At 33.4% G+C, this 23,429-nt stretch overlaps 1 protein-coding gene across 1 annotated transcript in view; it reads left to right on the top strand.

Moving 5' to 3' along the window:
• Positions 1-23,429, top strand: part of Lrriq1 (leucine rich repeats and IQ motif containing 1) — a 189,352-nt gene that overhangs the window by 165,396 nt on the left and 527 nt on the right. Inside the window, exon 20 of the mRNA XM_019205450.2 lies at positions 2,908-3,031. Coding sequence (XP_019060995.1) covers positions 2,908-3,031 — 124 coding nt within the window. The remainder of the gene's footprint in view (positions 1-2,907; positions 3,032-23,429) is intronic.

A 23,429-nucleotide genomic window follows, 5' to 3' on the forward strand; every position in this document is an offset into this window, starting at 1 on the left:
TTGTTGATTCAACCAAACATGAATGTATATTATCAAAAAAATTGTCTGTGCTGAAGATATGCAAACCTTTTTCTTGTTGTCATTCCTTTCATAACTCAGTATAATAACTACTGAAATCCCCTAAGTGTGATTAAAAACTATGGGGAGTGCTTAATTTCAAAACCGATTATAGTAAAAGACATATTTTCATAAACCCTCCTCAAAATACTCCCCTCACTTGAACAAACTTATACTGTCATTCTTGAGAGTCTCTAAACCAGCTCTGGAAGTCCTCTTTTGCCTCTGCAGTTGTAACCTTAGAGCTGAATTGATTCCAAAGCTTCACCTTTTGTGGTCATTTTTGGTGGAAGGAAGGGCAGAAATCTCAAGGTGCCAGCTCCTGTGACTTGGGTGCGGGAGGACACACCCTAATGTTTTGGTTGGATGGCACTCGGCAGCAGCAATCATCGTATTTTTTATCACAGCAAACTTCCAGGAAGTGGCAGCAATGATGAGATAATTGTGTTCACCGTGAGGGGGAGCATTTTGAGAAGAATTAGTGGCAGTGTATCTTTTATTGTAATATATGTTTTTACCTACGTATGCAGTGCACATTTTGCACACCTCTGGCAGCATTTACATTGTGTTGGGTATTGCAAGTAATCTAGAGATGATTTAAAGAAGGAGGTGTGTAGGTTATAGGCAAGGACTATGCTTTTTTATATGAGAGTACTGAGGGGTATCTGTATGTTCGCTTTGCATGATATAGAAGAAAGACTGTATTTTCTTTACAATTTTTATGTTTACAATAAAAGGAAGAATGATATTAGATTGAAAGACAATATTTTCAGAAATAGAAACTAAATATCACTGTCTCTGGGATGTACGAGATGCACTAACAGGAGTTATAACTGGTTTATGACACTTCTAAATTTCCTGTGAGGCTGGTAGATGGCAGCACGGTAAAATCATGTCTTCCTAGCACATTTTAAATTTAATTTGATTCCCTGTGTAATTACAAACCATACCACTTTTTTTTGTTTGTTCGTTTGAGTGGGGGTCTCACTGTGCAGCCTCGGCTGGCTTAGAGCTCGGTCCTGTCTCAGCCTCCCAAGTGCTGGGATTACAGGCATGAACCACAGCACCTGCTTGTACCAATTGTTTGTTATTTAGAAGAAATAGTCCAGGTACTAAGTTTTTAGTGACTTAGATGATTTTGAAATTTAGGGAAGGTTCTTGTTCGCAAAAATTGTCTTGACATATACAGATCATTTTATTTCAGGGCAGGTGGGATTTCTACTTTTTAAATAGATGTCATAAAAATAAATACAAAAATAAATAAAGTAAAATTTTGTCATCAAATCAAAATAAATAATTTCATTTTAAAACATTGAGACGTAATAGCTAAACTCTTTTTGGTGAGCATAGGTGGCCCTATATGAAAACATGATTGACGTGTTTTCATGTTTACTTACTTAATGTCACCTAGATAGCATTGCTTTGGCATTTTCCCTGATGCCTAACAGGTTATTTCTAAGTGTTAGCATTGATGGAGCCATCCTAACCAGAATTCTGGACTTGTATTCCTGTATATCGATTGAAATAAATTCCAGGAAAAAATGTCATGTTCTTCGTACAATTCACAGACATAAATTGGCCAGTTGTTATTGATTTTATTTTAAACAATTTTCTACTGAGGTTTTTAAGCAGTGCAATTATATCACTTTGCCAGTTTCATAAAAGGATACCTGACGTTATAGAGTGGTTTCTATTTTAAATTCAACAATAGTAACATTAAAGTACTTAAAAACCCTAAGTATGTGAAGTAATACACATAATAATTCACTCAATCTTTCCATTCTGCTGTGTAAACAAATTTCAAAGCATCGCATTGTGTAGGACAAATACATAGAATTTTGTCCAATGGTAAAGAAATTGGGAAGATAAGAATTCACTCATCCATTCACTCGTTCATGTATATGTGTAGCTCTTTCAGTCTTTGTAACTCATCATGTGGAGATAGCTTTCCAACCACAGTGGTGTTCTTATGTCTTTATTTTACTGAACTTAAATTTCCCTCACATATAACATTATAGACAATGCTTTTTCACATGATTACAAGCATGCTGTGGTTTGGGTTAAATTCCAGCACTTGGAAGCTGTTTTTTTCTTCATCTCATGGCATTTCCCTCCACTTCAGAGCTGAACTATGATAAATCTTTACTTCACGCACTAGATATTATGTAAAACAAGATCCTCTAAGTAAGAAACAATTCTTTTGACTCAGGTTTAGTCTAAAATCGTAATAAAAGCACAAAGGCAATCTTGGAAGAGTCATTTCTTTATGTCCTTGAAATAATATGTCATAAATTTTTTATATAATTACATTTATCACAAAGTCAAACTTAGTATGTAATATTTTATATTGATAACAATTTCAATAAAGACTAGATATCATATGACTTTGTGGCACATAAAGATGGGGTTAAAGGCATTTCAGTGAGTTTTGTTAATAAGATTAATGCTTATAAGTGGTAAAAACATAAATATTGCAGAAAATAATGTAATATGGCATTTCTAGCATTCAATTAAGAATTAAATAATACACTTGGTAAGTGATGCTAAGCTGTTTAAAATTTTACCAGCTGCTTTTAAGATTGATTTTCATCAAAATTACTGTACTAAAATGTTTTCTTTTGTTGTACAGACTCAAATAGCAAACCTCAATTTTAAAATCGGCCCTTATTTGCAAAAAATGCTTTGACATAGTGCATTTGTTCTGCCTGGGCAGCAATAAAGGATTGTGGTATCATTCTGAAAAAGGTTGTTTGACAGAGTCTGCTTGTTTATTTGGGGTAATGTGAGCTGCATTCAGAAAATGCCATATTTTGTTTCATGATTGTATACATTCTCTCCCATTGCTCCCAGGCAAGACATGTAAGCAGAGAAGACACGGATTTAGACCTTTTTTCCATGACCAGTGGAAGTGCTTTGTCTGTGAACAGAGAGAAAAAAAGTCAGGCATACAGCAGACACTCAGCAGGATCTTCAAGTAAGTTGTGGTTTCCTTCAGAATTAATTTAGAGATCACAAATGAACTGATGGACCCTAATGCCAAGAAGCTTTCTTTTACAGAGAGAGGGTAGGATGCCAGCAGCCAGAGGGGCCCCAAAATGGACATTTACATTTTCCTCTCTCTTTAAATGTCTTCTTTGGTATAAACAAAATTAAATAATTTCTAAAATTAACAGCATCGGTTTTTATTTAATTATATTCGATGGTTTAGTGTCCCTCCCTCCTTCCTCTACCCTGTGGATCATAGTAAATTCTTTGACCCCTTATTTCTGAAAGAAATTTTAGGATAATTTCAAAATGTTGAATTCATGTATTAAAGTAATATGTTTTGGACTTTTGTCAGTAATAGATATTGCATGTAAAAGTAATTTTTAAAGGAAATTTATTCATATGTAACAGATAGTACAATTTAAAAAAAACGTGGTAATAGAATTATTTCCATTGTATAAGCGACAGTTATGCTTAGTAATGATGATTTTATATTCATAAATCTACAACATACACCTATAATTTTCAATTTATAGAGAATATGTATAAGTTTCAACAAAGTGTTTTCAACATTTCATTGCAATTTTGAAGTTTGAAAGAATATAAACTTTTAAAAACTATCCGCAGCGTGTGGCATTTCAGGGGATTAGAACCAATTTTTTTGAAGTCTTCATTTAATTAATATACTACAGATTCCAAAATATCTCCTAGAATGTTATAGGACATTAGTATAATAAATTTTTGATAATTTTTATTGATTTTCACAAAGTACATTGAAATCCAAAAGTCATCACATAATTTTTACTTCATGGTAATTATTCAGTTATTCTTGAAAAAGTTGTATTACTCACTGATGTTGCAGTCATAGTTTTACAAAGTCAGGATTTAGTTATTTAGTGATCCAAATAGAGCCCTATTTAGGGGCTATTTCATTTCCAGATAAATCAAAATGTCAAAATTACTCTCAGATTTACATTTCATCCAAGTATTCAGTTGTTATTAGACTAGAATCATTTAAATCCATTAATATATACAAGTTCAGTGTGATGAATTTTAATTGGCTTTCTTGACATAATAATTTTAATATGTCTAATTTTAAAGTATTTCCCATATCTTAAAGGATGAAGAGCTTCAATTGTCCTTACCTGATGATAAAATCTGGTCATTGCTCAATATGCAAATAACTATTTTAGATTTATTCACTTAAATTATTGATGCAACATAAATTTCTGTGCTATTACTAATTAATCAATTTTCCACATTTCACAGTTTATGTCACATATACAAATGAATGATGCTATCCATTTTATGAATTGTGTATTATAAACTCATATATGTGAGTTTGCAGGATTGTAGGTATTGTTTATTTTTACATAACAAAAACAAAAATTACCTTATTACTGTACAGAGTATCAAAGTGGGTTCATAATCTATGACCTAGGTGTTAAAGCATAACTAGTTCAATAAGCAGCAACTATCCTGAAATATATACACTTCTTCTTTCACTTGTACTACACTGAGTCACAGATCTTAGAGAATATAAGATCAATAGAACTCATCTCTTAGCATACTAAGAAACTGAAGTAATGATATTCTCACAGTACTTAGTTGTAATTAATTGTCATCTTTGAAAGTTTCAAATATCACAAGTTTCTATGTATACTAAGTGGCCACTTAAGCGGATTAAAAAAATAGTTTTATTAAAAAAGAATTATTATGAATAAAATGCTACTTAATTATGATAATTACTAACCTATTACTATGACATCAGCACAATAGAATACCGAGTATGAGCTCTGCCATCCATCTTAACATACTTCTTAAAATGGGAATAACAGTAGAAATACCTGCCTTGGAGAGTTCTTAAAGTGAAATGTAGAACATTTAGAATAATAGCTGGAACAAGAAAAGTAATAAGGGCCAGGGATTTAGCTCAGTGGTTCCGCCACCTGCCTCGCAAGCGAGAGACCCGAGTTCAATCCCCGGTACCAAAAAGTAATAAAGGTTCTTTGTATTTATCACTACACATAGCTATAAAAAAGGAGTCAACTGGCTTTAAGACATGACATTCCCTGGGAACGTAGCTCAGTGGCGCTGCGCCTGCCTGACAAGCGCAAGGTCCTGAGTTTGACCCTCGGTACCAAAAAAGAAAAGAAAAAGAAAAAAAAAAAAAAAAAAAAAAAAAAAAAAACCCGATATCTTTAGTATGTAGACACTTTGTGTAACTGGTTCTGTTTATAAGAAACCTACTTATATATTTTGCTTAACCAAAATACTTGGCTTACACTATTATTCTATAGAAATCTTTTAACCTTTAAAGATTTTGAATCTTAGACCTCCCTGGCCCTGGGCCAACTACTTATAGCTTTGGTATTTTGAAAGCTCTTTTTTCTCCTTCAGATTTCTCTCTCTCAAAACTTGCCACCTTGTTAAACTTAAATATTCCTTTTTGCTTTGCTTTGCAAGCCAACTCTCAAGAGTAGTTTATGGGCTGCGGCTGTAAAACTCTCTTTGAGCCTTTGAACTTTTCTAGATATTTCTCTTTCCATGTTGTTACAGTATTTTATCATGTATACTTTAGAATCAGATAAACTTGGGCTTAAAACCTCAGCTGCATCATCATATTTAAGTCATATTTTCACCTGATGGGGTCTGAAGAGTACCCCAGAGAGGAGATGGGGAAATCAACTTGCTCCATGGAGTGGGTTCTTGACTGACTTCAAGAGAAAATGAATTTTAGGGCACTTCAGTGAGATGCATAGGAAAATTTATTGTAATTAGAAAGTAAAAGAAAATATGGAAAGGATTTTACCTTAAGGAGCTGCACAGCTCTGATGAAAAGGATCTGTTTGGATTTTTATGGATTAACTGGGGTTGGCCTGTTGATCATTATCTCACTTCTGGTTCTGCAAAATGGCTCCAGAAGTCCCTGCCATTTGAAGGGAAGTTCAGTCTCCGTGAGATGATTCTTCCTGCTTGGGCGACACTTAGTCTTACAGAGGCTTTACTGAAATCAAGTGACTATAGATTTGGGGCAATGAATGACTGTAGATGTCCGAGCCCTTACTGAACATCTATAAATGTCTTCACTTGGTGGCTTCTGTCTGGAGAGCTGAGATACACTATGGAAATTTAGGACTAATCAACATTGTGATATTATATTGATTGCTTTTAGAAACACACTCCCTGAATAATTAACATGCTTATATGCAGAGCTGAGAAGGGATTTTACCTAAAGTTTTAGATAATAGAGGAGAGATACACAAAATGGTTAAGCTTTGTTCTGCTTTTAGTTACCTACTGGGTGTCTTAATTACCTGATGCCATTTAGACAGTATTCAGGCAAAATATTTGATTTTACTAAATTGACTTGTTTTCTCTATCAGTTTTCCCATTTAATACTTAAAGATTGCTTTGCAATAAATTTTTAGTACAACAACAGTTTACAAATGTATGTGTAATTTATCATTTTACTGACAATTATTATAAATGAGTCAACAATTTAACTAATTTACCTTTCACATAAAAACATTAGCAATCAAATACTGCAACCTGACACAATCTTCTTAATCCAAACTCAGTGACATCTTGCTTTTCAGTTTTCCTAGTACTGAAGTACACAGATTAGTTGGTGAAAGAGTAGAACATAAAATAGTGTGCTGCTTATCATTCCTTCATTAGGGGACATTTGCTGAATGGTTGCTGGGAGCAGGTGTCTCTTTCTTTCTCTCTCTTTCATTCTCTCTCTCTCTCTCTCTCTCTCTCTCTCTCTCTCTCTCGTACCAGGAATTGAACTCAGGAGGGCAGGGGCAGTGCTACTGAGCTAAAATCCTAATCTAGGTGTTTCTTTTTCATACTTTCCGCACTTTCTTTACATTCTGTGTTCAGTTATCCAGGAATTGGAAATCCACAATATCTCTACAGTAGTGAATAGTCAGCTCCATGTTAAATTCTTTAAACATATCTAAACTGCTCATGCCTTGTATCTTTCTGTGTGGTATTGAATTTTTTAATATGGAAATAAATATCATTCAGAAATGAATCAGTTAATTTGGTTACAGTCAGTGAGCAAAGCTTCTGTGGGGAAATGGAGTTGATTGGTACCAAGAGTGACAATAAAGATTTAAGTAAAGAACAAAATGGGTAGATGCCATTTAAATGAAACCAAAGGGTAAAATATTGATGTGTATCTGTAGAACACCAAGAATATATCTGGAACACAGGTTACCCATATTAAGTAATATAAAATGAAGTTGAATTGAAATGAAAGCTGAGTATTAGACAAGTTGGAAAATGAGGTGGAAAACTTGAACATTCCTACTAATGAGTAAGTAATGGAGACTTCTGGAAATAATTTGAGGCTTTAAAAAGCTTGAGTTTGGAGTGTTCTGAGTCTGATGTTAGCATCAAAAAAAGATGAGTTTTGGTTATCCAAATGACAAAATGAAATGGTTTATTTGATATCTATGCCCAATATTTTATATAAATTCAGAATCCAACATAGAAGTTGTATTGTACAGTTTAGCAGTTATGATCTGTTTAAAACGTCAATTGGGTAGATCCCAGTTTAAAAAGTCTAGCACATTTGTCTTTGGTTCCATTTGTATGAGAAGAGCTAGCTAAAGCAAATGTAGATTCTAAAACTGCTCATTAGGGATTATTTCAAGTGAGATAAGCACAGTTCAATATTATAATTTTAAATCAATAATCATTGGCATCTTGCATATTCATGATATATATATACACATATATATTAATATCTAACTTAGCTGAATTTATAATCCCACAGTGAGTAAACCTGAGATTTAAATATCATTGCCTGTATATCTGGGTTACATCATGACAGCAAGAATGCCTCTAATGTGAAAAGCACTCCTGCAGACTATTAAATAAAATTATTTATACATGCTTAGCATGTAACATGCTAAGGGAATATGGATGAACATATGAATCATTGTTGTTCCACTCTTATATCATATGTTCATATTTCTTTAGTTTTCAATAGATAATGTCATTTACAAAACAAGGAAAACCATCTCCACTAACATTTTGTGGGCTTCTCACTACACTGTGTATACAAAAGTTAAACTAATAAATAATTACAGATGATAAAGTAAATTTTCCACATGTTAGAGAAATAGTGCTCTATAATAGAATTCAATCACAATGAAGGTGGGACTTTCAAGGCTTCCCTCCATTATGGAAGAAAATTTATCTCAGAAGCCTAAAAAGGCTTCCTTTCAGAGGCAGTTGGCCACAAGAGTGTGATTTTTATTTGGGGGCATTTATTTTTCTTTCTGATCCACTGCTGAAGTTCATGTTCCAGGAAGGTAAGGAATTTAATGGCAGGTACTTAGGATAACTTCCTGGTACATGGTAGGCCCTTTAATATATATTATATGAATGAGTGAGGCCACGCCTTAGATCCATGAGAGGTAGAAAAAAGAGTATTTGGTATTTTATTTTTCTACAGTGGGAGCCAGGCTGTCTTATTTAGTGTCTTATGGCTGAGACACAATACTCACACCCACAACTGTAAGGAGGAAAGGTTTATTTTGACAGTCTGTAGAGGTTTCAGTTGATAATCTCAGATGGTTCCATGGCAAAGCAGCACGACAGAGGAGGAGAGCAGAGGAGAAACAGCTCATAGCTCGGCAGAGAGCGATCAAGGGCTGAGGCGGGGAGTGAGGCCCTCCCAGGGCACACCGGCTCTCCCACTTCCTCCGACCGTGCCTCACCTCCCAAAGCACTTTTTTTTTTTTTTTGGCACCAGGGATTGAACACTTGCAAGGCAAGCCACCGAACCGCTGAGCTAAATCCCCTGCCCCCAAATCACTTTTAATGTAAACTTGTCTCTAGAGTAATCCACTGATGAGTATCATACCCCCAAAATCCAGTCACCTCCCCTCAAACTCCACCTTTGCACACACGAGATTCTGGGGGGACATCTAACTATAAACCACTGCACAGTCCGTACTGATGAAGTAATGCATATTACAGATATGCTGCAGTTTCTAAGAGTACTTGACCTGTCCAAAATCTTGATACTTATAAGCACTGAAGACGATATTCTATCCACATATTACTGAGTTCAGCCAACCCAAGTTTTTATAGACTCATGCAATGTGGAGACAACTGTGTCATTTGTTCATTCAAAATACTTATAAAGGCTGGGGATGTAGCTCCGTAGTAAAGCACTTATCTATCATGTACAAGGCTCTGTGTTTAATCTCTAGCACTGCAAAAAATAAAGCAAAACACAAATATTACGAAATTTTCCCTAGATGCCCTGTGCACTACATAAAGAAGAGAGAACTGAGGGTGACTAACATATTTCCATCCACCAAATGGGTTTTGATCTATATCAATATATAATCCAATCAAGAGATAGATATCAGAATGTATAATTGATAATGTGAAATAGGAAGAAAATCTCTAAAGCAGTAAGGGAAGTGGGAGGGGTAGGGAAAAGGAAAGAAGGGAAAAGAAAAATATGAGAAAAGGAAAAAATGGAAACAAAGTCTTTGTAAATAGGGAAGGATTGAAAGGGTGGGGGGAGGGCAGGGAGATTGGGGAAAAATAAGAAACAAGATACATCATGTAAAGGTACAAGATCCCAATGACGCATGCAACTGCATTGTATACCTAAAATGTACCAAGAAAACTGATGAAAGAAGGAGATAGATATCATACTATAGGACAAGTTCAATACAAGAAGTACTTATTGTACTAAAGGAGAAGCTATAAGAATATAAAGAAATTCTGTACGATGGCACCACAGGGCTAAGGAAGGGCACCCAAGTAAAGATAAACTTCGAAGTGTTTTAGACCTTGTTAGTGAAGTTGAGATTCAGCTACAAGATAGTAGAGACATGCTCTGACTTGGCCATGCCAGCGCTGCCCTGAAGTTACTGGATAAACAGTAGGCAACCCTGAAGAGTATGGGGTTACCAACTGGTGGTAAGGTCATGCAGTAATGATGGGCACCTGGAGTGGGCAGAAGGTGCAACCAAAGCACGGTACCCTTGGTCATTGCTGAGCCGAAGCTGCCTGAGTGAAGAGAGATTCTGTTCCGGGTCTGTAGCTCAGGCAAGCTGCATCACAAGTGTTCAAGCCCATAAGAATTGAGTCGAGTCCCACCTGTGGTGAGAATTCCAAAGCCCCTCCTCCTGCAGTGCTCCTCTAGCCCTCTGTCCTGAGGAAGCTTAACATTGTTCTCATGCTTAAAGGACTTCCTTTACCACAAATCGTATAAGAGTGGATATGTATGCGGGCATTTAATTACTATGACCATTTATAAATGAATATAAATTACAAATGTATATCTGAAGAGCGTCTTTTACAAAAGTAAATTAGACTCAGTTTCCTTGTCTTTAGAAGATATTTGCAGCATGGACAAAATTAAGTCATAGAATTATTTTATTCGCAAAGCTTTAGGCTAGAAAAATGTTTGTATAAAATTGAGAAAAAGGAGAAGACTCGAAATTGTCCAGAAAGTAAGATTCTATTATTCTTTTTTTTCTTCCAAGTTTTATACGGTATTACCAGTCTATGAAATTATGTTATTATCATATTAGTCCACTTTCCTGTTGCCGGGACAATTTATCTGATACCCACAATTTAAAGATTTGTCTGATAGTTTCAGGGGATTCAGTCCATGGTTACCTGGCTCCACAGCAGAAACATCATTCAAGAAGCATGTGGTATAACAGAGTGGCTTAGTTCATGATGTTCAGAAGCAAGCAGGGAATAGTATCAGAGAATAAGGAGCCAGGGACCATATAAAGTACCCAGGGTCACACCTCCACAATCCAAGACACACCCACAAGTGTGTTTCACTAATTCCCTAGGTAGCTCCTACATCATAAAGTTGACAATCTTAGTCATAATATATGCCCCGTGTCAACCTGACACTCAATCATATCTCTTAAACCCTACTTTTTCTTCAAATTAACAGAATAATAAATTAATTATTCTACCTTCCATGAGATCTTGCATAGAATTTAAAATGCAAAACTCCTGTACCTAAAATCTCAACAGTTGAAGCATTTTTCAGAAGTATAAATCAAAGTCTAAGGCTCAAGAGATACTCTTGGGCTGGGGATTTGACTCAGTGGCACCATGCCTGCCTTGCAAGCACAAGGTCCTGAGTTTCATCCCTGGCACAGAGAGAGACAGAGAGAGAGAGGGAGATACTCTTGCGATGAACTTCTATAAAGGTACAAAATAAGTTATGTAATTCCACATTACAGTTCCAGAGAGTAAAATTCTCATTCCCAAAGAGAAATAGCAGGATAGAAGAGAACAGACTAGAACAGTACCAACACCTAGCAGGGAAGACATTAAGTACTGTAGCTCCATGTCCTGCATCTAAAACACAAGATGATGAGATGTGAATTCCAGAGGGCTGGGACCTCCCTATCCCTGTGGCCTTGCTGGTTGCAGGCAACAAGGCCCCTCTCTTGGCTGGCTCTGTTCATGGCCTGCAGCTTTCTTTGGCAGATATTCTGTGTTCCTAGCATCTCTGAGTCGCTCATGCACCTTTGGCTTCATTCCCACAACTTCACACCTTGTTCCCTCAGAGGCCCCTTGCCTGGACTCCCAGGCCTTTTAAATGGAAGTCTCCTTGACCTGTAATTATTGCACTCTGTGTGCCCATAAAACCACCCATGGATGATGGAAGGAGTAGCAGGTGCCTTCGGACCATGGCTGTAGTGGCCACTAAGTACAAGGAAAGCCAAGTACAGTGAAATGAATCCTGGGATCCAGTTCCCTAGGAGGCACTTCTGAAGCAGAAGACTTAGGGTCTCTCCTTTCAAATGAAAGGTTAAAATGATGGTATATAAACTGCATTCTTAAACTGGTAAAGGAGAATATAGTATCAGTAGGAGTGCATGTTGAGAGATTAGGCAGTCTAGTTTACAGCCTTTGCTTGGTTCTTCCACAGGTTTTATTGTGGTCTCAGTTAAATCACTTGCAACCCTTTTGAAAATTTAGCAGGTAAATGTCAGCCTAGAGTAGTAGAGAAATATTTGGAGTAAGCTAGGTTTAAATTTGAATTCCACTTCACATCTCTGATCTTTTTAAAACTGGATAAAGTATTTGAGGTTTGCTTTGTCCAGTAAGAGAATATTGTGGTGAAAATGATGAATCTATGAGACATTTTAGACTCATTTTGGAATGTGGAGAGAGAAAAACAAGTGTGGAGATCCAAGAGTCTATAGAATTTTCAAATTTCATCATTCTACAGTTATATACTAATGAAACATTTTATATGATAATATTCTTTTTTTCAACTAAAACAGTAACTTGTTATTTCTGATGTTTGATAGTATGAAAGTCATGGTTATAATTGAACATTTTCTCCTTACCAGAATACTTGTAAGTGACCCTGATTTCAAACGTTATTTAAATTGTCTCTACTTTGGCTATGCACCATCAACCTAAAAGGGAAAAAAATAAAATGTTTTTCTTAAAATGTTTTCCAAGAAAAGATCAGAAAATTCTACCATCTGTGAGAAATGGCTGTTTTATGAAATCAAGTATAACTTTCAAAAGCTTGATGTGATCCTAAATTCAACACTCCTTTAAAAGGAATAACAATATTCTACTCTACTAACTATTTGATACTTAACCTCATAACATTTTCAAAGAGAAAAATGTCTTATTGAGAAGCCAGTCAACATTTCATTGGATGGCCTTTGAAAATAATCTATAGCTAGGGCCGGGGATGTAGCTCAGTGGTGCCGCCACCTGCCTCAAAAGTGTAAGGTCCTGAGTTCGATCCCCAGTACAAAAAAAAAAAAAAAATGATTAGAGGTAAATTTTTTAGACTGCAACTAGTTTTACATTGAGAAAGACATAAAGAGGGAATTAGGTAAGACTTCCATGTAGAAAGTAATTTAATAAGTTTCCCTGAAATCAGTTACTACATTTCATGAGGTCTTGTACAAATGTAAATGTTTGTCTGAGAAATGTCTGTTCATTTCGGATGCCCATTTTTGAATTGGGTCTTTATATTTGGGGGGGTGATTGTTTTGAGTTCTTTATATATTCTAGATAATAGTCCTTTGTCTGAGGAGCAGCTGGTAAAATTTTTTTCCCACATTGTAGGTTGTCTCTTAGTTCTGCTGATGGTTTCTTTTGCAGTGCAGAAACTTCTTAATAAGATGAGATCCCAGTTGTTGATTCTTTCTGCTAGTTCCCGTGCTACTGAGGATTTGTTCATAAAGTCTTTTCCTATGCCAATGTCTTCCAGAGTTCTGCCTAATTTACCTTCCAGCAAGTTTAGTGTTTCTGTTTTAATATTTAGATCTTTAATCCACTTGGATTTTAATTTAGTGCATGGTGAAATATAACTGTATCCCTAAAATGTACCAATAAACTCAATTAAAGCTGAAAAATGTAAATGTTGTAATGGAATAAAACAAATGAACATGATTTTAAATTTACCTCTTTACTGAGAAATTTAAGGTTTGTATTTATTGGACTTTGTGGAATGTGGCATTGTTTTTAAATCTGATGATCTTTTATACAGAATACAAATTAGAGAATCAGGCTGATAGGATTGCCTATAGATAATATTTAATCTTTTGCAGAGAAATACAATATATTAATGGACCCAAATTGGAAGGACATTAAAAGATTGTGTTTATTTTAAGATATAGGTAATTCCTTTTCTCCCCCTGCAGTAAATTATACTTTTAAAATTGTTTGTGCTTGTTTTTTCAACATTTATTGACAAGCTAGTATATATTAGGCACTATTCTACCTTGTCAGTATAATTTCAATTATATATTTAAATTCCAAACTTTAAAAATATCTCATTGTTTTCACCTTATAACTACACTTAACTGTAATATACTATATTAAAATTCCTAAGTAAAGCTTAAATTCATTTTTAAAATAGGGCCGGGATTTACCTCAATGATTCTGCCAACTGCTGTGCAAGCGTAAAGTCCCGAGTTCAATCCCTGGTACAAAAAAAAAAAAAAAAAAAAAAAAAAAAAAAAAAAAAGGTAAATTATTTAGTGACATTTTAAAAAGATTAGCAATATCTTCTTTGGGAGATAATTTTGGTTTTTCTTTCTGAAGTCATTCTTTAATAATGAACTGTATCCAATGCAAAAACCTCAATGAATATCATTATAATAAGGTGGAAGGACCTTCATTTGTATTCAATATCTGTTTCTTTCCACATTTATAGTAAGAAAAATTGATTGGGTGCAAAGGGTTGTATATTATCCTAAGAAACCACAATAAATTTGAGCACTCATTCACAGGGGGCCATACTCCTTAACAGTTTATCCTTTTTTAAAATTGAGATTATTGGTACATTTTAGGTATACAGTACAGTTACATTCATTATTGTACCTTTACATGACAGGTCATGGTTTGCATTTTCTCCCCTTGTCCCTGCCCTCCCTTCACCCCCTGCTCCCCTGCCCATTTACAAACACTTTATTTCCATTTTTTCATTTTCTCGTATTTTTTTCTTGTCCCTTATTTCCTTTCCCCATACCCTTCCCACTTTCCCTACACCTTTAGCCCTTTTCTTCCTATTTCACATTGTCAATTATCTCATTAGGAGGCAATGTATCCTGTAAGTCATGTTTGAGTAACTACAGACTGCACTGTATCACTAAGACTATCCCAGTCTAGGCAATTCACACATATACTATCCGACACTACGAAAAGTAAGTTACCTAGTATTTTATTATAGTTTAGCTAATGGCCTAGCACTTGTTCAGAATCATCTAAGGAATTTTTGATAAAGAGGATGCAGAGATTTCATGATTTCCCTACATTTAGCCCTTTTCTTCCTATTTCACATTGTCAATTATCTCATTAGGAGGCAATGTATCCTGTAAGTCATGTTTGAGTAACTACAGACTGCACTGTATCACTAAGACTATCCCAGTCTAGGCAATTCACACATATACTATCCGACACTACGAAAAGTAAGTTACCTAGTATTTTATTATAGTTTAGCTAATGGCCTAGCACTTGTTCAGAATCATCTAAGGAATTTTTGATAAAGAGGATGCAGAGATTTCATGCTTTCCAGCCAGAACCATAAAATTTTTATCACAATGTTGTAATGTTACAAGATGAAAAAAAAATCTTTTTTTGACATTTTTTATATTATCAGGTATCTTGTTTAAACTATAAGTTTAGACTTTTACATAAACTACCACGCCCAAACCCATAAATAGCCCACAAATCTCATGCACAGAGACAGAGTGAACTTTACTAAGAAATTCTTGCGACATCACCATTTAACTACAAGTACAAATTAATTTAGAAAAATACTAATTATTTATGCTTTATTGGTTGACTTACCTGTCCATTTTATCATCTTGCTGCTCTCTGTGTTCTGGCACCTGCTCCTAATAAATATCTTCTTTAACATTTTCCTTTTTCAAAGCTCCAAGATCCCTAAATAGAATTTAACTATTTGGACAGGTATGAGACTTCCTGCTGGTCCCTTACCTTCCATAAGTTAAATTTACAAATAAATTATCTCCTCACTGAATGTTAAAAGCATTCTATATTTAGTTTAATTTTCTGCTGCAGATAATGTTTAAAAAGTGAATGTGGTATGATTAATGATGACTCCGCTTGCATTTTTTTCATTATAGACTAGAACTACATTTAAAAAAGAATAAATGTTGTTTCCCCATACCCTTGCCCTCCCTTCACCCGCTTTACCATGTGAAAGTATAAGATCCCAATGATAAATGTAACTGTATTGTTTGCTTTAAATGTACCAATAAACTTTTAAAAAATTTAAATAAAAAGAATAAATGGAAATTTGGTTCAATCATCCACTAATTAGCTAGCATAGTAGTTTTACTTGTACCCGGCCTTTAGGAAATCCAGGTACTCCTATAATTCTGATATATTTCCTTTAGATGTTTATCTTAAAGAAAATGATATATGGTGGTTATTTTATTGGTATCTATTTTTGGAAATTCTAAGGAGACCACACTCTTAATGTTATTAAAGTACATGTTTATGTAATACAGCCAAAGCCACTCATATATAATAGTGTTCTTTGAACAGTTTTAAAACTTTTGATATATCATGTTTACAAAGACTTCGAAGGGTAAACAGAAACAAGGAAAAGATAAAAAAGTCTGAAAAGCCTATTGATAAGATAATTATTACATTTTTAAAAAATTTGGGGTGCTCTAAAATGGAAAGGTAGATACAAAGATTGGAAGATAATTATTTTTCTCTTCTATTTTCTTATTTATAAAAAATTAATACTTTTGCTCATTTTTATTTTGTAATCCTTATTTCAAATAATTGAAAAGCCCTTCCAAATCCCAGGGTTAGGAAAATTTTTCTCACATTTTCTTTTCTAGTGACTTTATTTATGGCACTGTTATATTAGAGGCATACTTTATTAGTGAATATTAAATAAGATATTGACTTTTTCAGATAAATTATACTCATGTAAAGCCATATTTTGATTGTGTTGTTATCTTTTGGCCTTGGGAAAATGATGCAGCACCATTGTTTGAGTTTCCTCACTTTTAAAATGAGGGCAGTGATATGTATCTTGCAGATTGGTGATAACAATGAAAAAGATGATGAATGTAAAGTGAGAGTCAGAGAATTCGATATAATGGATTCTTAAGTCTCTGCTATCCCTTAAATGTGACATTTTCAAAAAAATTATGAGTGAGTTGAGGTTGATAAAGAATTCAAGAACAAATAGAGAAAATATGAGTAGTACACAAAATATTGTTTTAGCAGATTTGATGTTAAAATGATGTATTTGTTGGTGCCAAATGAACAATAGATTGCTAAATATGTGTATCACAGTAATATATTTAATTTTTGGTATACTTACGTGGTTACGTTCGTGATGTTTTCTCCCCAAAAAATCTTCTATTAAAGTAACTACTTAATATTTACTATGCTCATTATTATAAATTTTCATTGTAGAAGTCAAAATTGACATTTATATTTCTCATGAAAACGATTCAAAATTGTGTATGTGTGAAGATCTAGGTTCAATCTCAGCACTGAAAAAAAAAGATTCACACTTCAATCTCCCTTTTGAAGTTATATTTGCCTTAGATAAAAAGTTAGATCTTATAAGTAGTTGTGCCAAGTTAAACTACTTTGTTTTATAATTTTAAAATTCCATTGTCTTTTATTTTTAAAAGAAGTATTCAATTGGAAGTAATATACCAATGAAGAAGATGAAGCTACAACTCATAGAATTATTGCCTTTTGTTTGGCAAGTGGTGATATCTGACACTGAGAAAATTTACACTTTATGTTTATCCTTTAAAGTTAAACTTTAAATTTATGCTTTTTAGTATTGCTTGAGCCATTAAGCCTGATTTTTCTTAGTCAGAAATTACTGGGTAGGGACTTTGATAGTTTTGTTAGTTCTGTCTATTTAATTCCTGAACTTTTACAGTTGATTAAGCAAGCACATTAGCAATTCAACCCTTAAAATTAGTCTAGAAATCAAACTGCATAATTAAAATTAATTGCTGTCATACAACGAGCACATTTATATGATTAGTGGACTCATCTCACATAGATAAATTTGAATAGTCTACTTCTTTGCTGAATAGATACATAATAAATAGTGTTGATTTAGTGTCCTTGATCAAAATATTGCTGTTCACTTCGAATATCTGAGGCAGGTTAATGTGATTCCAAGCACAATTAAATATAACAGATATTAGAAACCACAGAGTAATGTTTACAGATCTAAAACACTAGAAAACAGTAGCTAGTTTCAACAGCTCTTGACGTTATCCAGAGAAAGACAAATTTAATATGTACTTATGTGATAGAGCTAGACATACAAATGCCAGCCACACTTACTCTTTGTTTAATAAATTTAACATTTTTGAGGACAGGATCCATTTATGCTGTATTGATAATAGATTAAAGCATTATGTTTCTAACAGTATTATTGTAGTTTGTACCCCTTTCCTTCATGATCATTTTCTGTTGTAAATGTTTTTACTGTGAATTCGGGGGGATATTGTTATTGTTGCTTTCAAAGCAATTTCTTAATTAATGTGGTACAAAAATAAATGGGCATGGTCAAATGTGAAATGTATTTGTCAAATGAATGAAACTGAAGTGCAATAGTATAATAAATCCTCAGGCTAGTCATGTTTATTGTTGCCAAATGTCTCCCTGCTAAGAACTAATAAGCATGAAAAGGGATAATGAAAGTTTCCATGAAAAATTTTTGGGAAACCTATCCACAAGTCTTCACTATCTGGGGATGTGGAAATAAGTATTTGTTTTATACAAGTTCCATATGAGGACTATAAAGATGAACTTTAAAGAATAAAGTCACATGGAAAGCAACTACAGTGTGACACTTAGTAATATTATTTGGCTTAGGGTAGAAAATTGACAAGAAAGCTCCATTGAAAGACAAAAATAGAACAATGCCTGCTACATAACAGGCACTAAACAAATACATGATGAATGAATGTGTGAATATAAAAAAAATTATACTAAAAGTTTCAAAGATTCCAAGTGATATTGAAAATTCATTTTGGGTTTTAAATATTCACATTGTAAAGGATGTAATAAGCATTGCAAAATTTATCTAAAATATGTGTTTTTCCTAAAACTTCAGCAAACATGTAAGAAGTGAGAGAAGATAATTAGATGTTGGAATGTAATATGATATGAGAACTAGCATATCGACCATAGCGTAAGAAGTACTTTCAATTATTTTTACTATTTTTCCATTACAAATACTTTTGGAAACGTTGCTGTAAGTACAATGGAACTAAATAGAACTCTATTTAGAACTTTAAAAAAAAAATTGGAGAGTTTAGTAACAGACCTTTCCCAATTTATAAGATAAATGGAACTAATATGACCTGATTTTTAGAATGTGTTTTAGAACCAATTGTGTGCAATAGAAAAATAAATGACATAAGCAGTTTGTTGATTGTTAAATTTTATTCCTTCCTTAAATGAGTCACATTTTTGAGTACCCAATCAACTTACAAGTTTCTAAGAATCTACCAAGTAAGAATATCCTGAATCAGTAATAAATCATAAATCTACCACAATTGGAGTTATATAGATTAGCGATCAGTGAAAAAAAGGATTTTAGTTAACCTAAAGGCCAGATGTGGGAAGGGCAATTTAGTTCTGAAACAAATCACAAAATATATTTAGACTTTATAACCAAAAACAAATCTTACCAAAAAATCCTTTAGGGATAAAATCAAAACAATGTTGGGCGATCTAGTATAAAAGCCACAGAATTTATATGAGCAAGACTAGTTTCATTATACGTTTTTGGGACCACATCGTACTGTCCAAATCTGTGCAGATAGGGCCATGAGGTATCTTTAAGAACTAATCAAAAATTAAGAAAAGCTAGAAAAACAGTTTATGTTATAAGGTGGCCTCAAAGAGTGTAGATTAAATATGTATGGTAACTAATATAAAAAGTGAAAAAGGCAAAATGTGTGTGAAAATCTATATAATACATATCTACCAAAATAATATTCCTAAATCTATGTGACATGTATTATTAGCTTTTGTGCTCATAAGAAATGTTTTTCAAAGCAAATGTATGTAGTCAAGGCAAATTGTTTATGTTATACATGTTGGCTTAAAAAAACAGAAATTTTTGATTAAATAAAAAATAAAGTTATTAACATTGACATTAAGTACTTTGAACATTTTTGTGACCATTCTTGATAAATGTACTAAACTTATTTTCTTCACTTATTTGTTTCTTGAACACTAAGAAAAAGGATTGTAATTATCACTGTTCAATTGGAATTTTGAGATAAAATTATATTATTATTTCTTATAACTTATAGAAAACTTTCATTCTCTGAAAATTCCTAAGAATATCAAGAATAAACAGAATTACATTAAGGAAATCCAAACATGGTATAAACAAACTGGGTCTTATTTATTTTTTATTTTCAGAATTTGATTTTAAATTATCTATTTTAATTTAACTGTAAATGATTATTCTAATTCAAGGCTAAATATAGCATTGGTTTTAAAAAATGACTTTGAATACTGTACTGTCTATCGCAATTCCAAACTTGCCCAATGTAACTAGTTCATGGCACTTAAATTGATGTAAACGCTTTGCTGCTAAAAATTTGTTCTGGTCACTTTCATTAAAATGCTGAATTTTTTTTTCTCCATGCTTTACTTCTTCTGTATCTGCTGTTAAGTAAGACAATATGGGGAAGCCTTTGAAATAGTTTCTACATCCAGACACATAGTGCTGAGTATATTGATGAAAATCCAATGACGTATTACTATACATTGTGAGATTTCTATTTTGACCTGTTTAACAGTTTTTTTATACATACCAGGAGAGTCACTCAAAGTATTTTACATATTAAATTACTTATCAAAACACAGCACATATAGACCTTGACATTTGTTAAAGAACCAAGGATTTAACAACAACAACAAAACACCAACAACTTTTTTGTTTTGTTTTGTTTGAGGAACCAGAACAAATCTTGAGCAGAACACAGATTGTGTGGCAAAGATGTGCTCTCTTGGAAAACAAAGCATACTCATTAAGACATACTTTAGCATGTGTAGGAGATGCTGATTGGTTTATTTCTCTGATGACCTGAAAATAGGCACTAGGCTGTTTTTAAAAATATCTATAATGATAATCTTGCAGAGAAGGGAAAAACTGATGAAGTTGTGTTAGTCACAATTTTTCTGTTTCAGAAGCCTATCACTAGGTATAAATCAAAAATCAGTTTTTGAAGCAAAAATCCCTTGTTACTTTATGTTCATGTGGGTAAGTAATTTTAGAATGATTATACATTGACTTCTTAAATTGCTTTTTATTTTCTTTTTTTCATTTCTAGAGTAATCATAGGACAAAGTAATGACTGCAAAAAAAAAATGCCAATATGTGATTCCTTCATAGATGTGTTAGTTTACTCCTCAATTTATTTTCCATATATCGAGAGATTTGAGTGTATATAATAACAAAAAGACTCTCACTAAATGCAATGAGAGAATAAGCTATATTGATTATTGCTCAAATTGTTCATTTACACATAGCAAAACAGTCAAATTCAAGCTTTTAATCATACTTAAAATGTTGTCTTAGCAAAAACACTTTATATTCGCTTATTTGCTATCTTAAAGAGTAATTTCATATCTCATCTCTCTGAAGCTAAACTTCAAAATGGCCAAAAAGCTGTCTTTTGGAATCATACAATGTTTTAAAAATTGCAATTATAATTTGCTGAACAAATTACAATATACAAAGGCAGAGGAATTGGGGAAAAATAAGAAACAAGATATATCGTGTAAAGCAACAAATTCCCAATAATGAATGTCAGCATGTTGTATACCTAAAATGTACCAATAAATTAAAGAAGTAAAAAAATAAAACCCTTAAATAATACCCCTCCTCACTAAGATAGTTTCATCAAAATATTATCAATCAATGAGTTATATTATTGAACTGTTTTAAAGTACATATTTCTACTTCTTACCTTAAATAATGCTTGCAAGGAAATCCTCTATAAGAACAAAACATTTGTGTTAGCCATTTGTGAAAATCTGCTTCCTCTTTTATCAGTCTATTTTCAGTTTAAATAAATATATTTGAATTTTAGAGGTATCCCGGTTGCTCTATCTCTCAGACACCCTACTTTCCATCCCACTCAACACCAAAGCCCCCACCCCCAGCATCCTTAGGACTGTGTTCATGTAAATGGGTACTTACTGTCCAGGAATGAGTGCATTCATCAAAGAATTCTAACAATTGGGAGGGGATGAGGGTTTGCTTTTAGTTACTGTTTTGTTTTTGTTTCTTAAAGTACCAAAGTCCATTCCATTCTGTTATTTGTTTTATTAAAAAGGCATTTCCAGTATGTAACTAGAAGGTAGAAGGGACGATAAGCTTTTAGAGAGCGTCCTTACTGCTTTTTAGATCAGTAGTTCATCATCCAGGAAATTCCGCTTGCTCAGTCATATTCCTGTTGCTTGAAAGAGTTCTTGCAATTTTCTAGTTTCCCTGCCTGATTTACAGAGAGTAGCTTAATGCGGGATAAATCTGGAGTAAACGTGGAAATCAACTTCAGCTGTCATTTCTCTCAGCTGCCAGTCTCTCTGAGATTACCTTCAGGGTTGCCAATAGTGAAGGTTCCTAAACTACTGAACTATATTCTGTCTTCAACTCAGTTGCAGACTTGGGCAATGGCCTCTTTATATATCCCCTATACCCTTTCCTAAAAACAATAGCTTGTAACTTCTTTCTCTGCTTTTCAGTAATTGTCTCTTTCTAGGCTAGAGGCAAAATATACTGCCATTGTAAAATTTCATTAACTCCTTTCTTTGGTTTTCCTGATCATACTTTGAAAAGAGATTTTAAATATAAAAAGAACTTTTATAATCTGTGTTCAGTTACAGACCACTTTCCACAAATGGTCTAATGTTTGTTAACTCTTATATTTGTGCATATATTTTTAAGTATTTAAAATTTTAGATGAAAAAGGATTAACCTTAAAACTTTTTTGTTGTCTAAATTTATTTAAATAAAACACAAAGGCATCGTAATAGAGAGTCATGTGGTTTGAACCTTTGCCTCAAGCTAGTTCCAAGGAAGCCCTGGAATGTCTCACTCTGCCACTTTTCAAACCCTTTCCCTGCACATACAGCTCTGTGTGCTCTCTTAATCCCTTGGAGATTTAAAGCAGATGATCATAATTCTTTAATATTATCTTGATATGGCATCTCAGGGTCTTGCTGAATCCAGGACATGTCTAACCCATAACCCACTTTGACAACTGCTATTTGTTATAGACCTTTTACCATTTTTGTTTTTTTTCTATGGATAATTTCTAACTTGTCCGATGTAAACAGTAATTTCTGCCATTTTAGAGCACCTGTGTACAAAGCATCCTCACGTCTTACAACCACTGGAATATAATCAGAAAATCAATCTTCACAACCCTCTAATGCACTTATTATTTCCTTTGACTACAAAGCAAAGGTTCTGAAAGACGGTGAAACTGGTGTTCGATGCAGTCAGAACAGATCCCATGGATCTCCTGAGACTGTTGATCTAAAAGAATTGTTCTTTTCTGGAGAAGACCTCAATTCAATAATTTATAGGACTCCTTTAAGATAAATTTTAATACATGCTTTATTCATAAAATATAAACAATTATAAAATTTTAAAGTATTGAAATTAAAGTATCTATTTACATATATAAATATTTCATTATTTCACAGTCTTGAAATAAAGACATATGCATCTGTAGATAGAAAGAAGCTGTTACATGTATTTAATATTTTTTTGCAGTTTCTCTTATTTAACCTAGACACAGTTTATGCCAATCTTTGATTATATTACATTGCAAACAAAA

The sequence above is a fragment of the Fukomys damarensis genome, unplaced genomic scaffold, assembly GCF_012274545.1.
Source record: "Fukomys damarensis isolate Sample0158 unplaced genomic scaffold, DMR_v1.0_HiC HiC_scaffold_15, whole genome shotgun sequence".
Classification (NCBI taxonomy): Eukaryota; Metazoa; Chordata; class Mammalia; order Rodentia; family Bathyergidae; genus Fukomys; species Fukomys damarensis.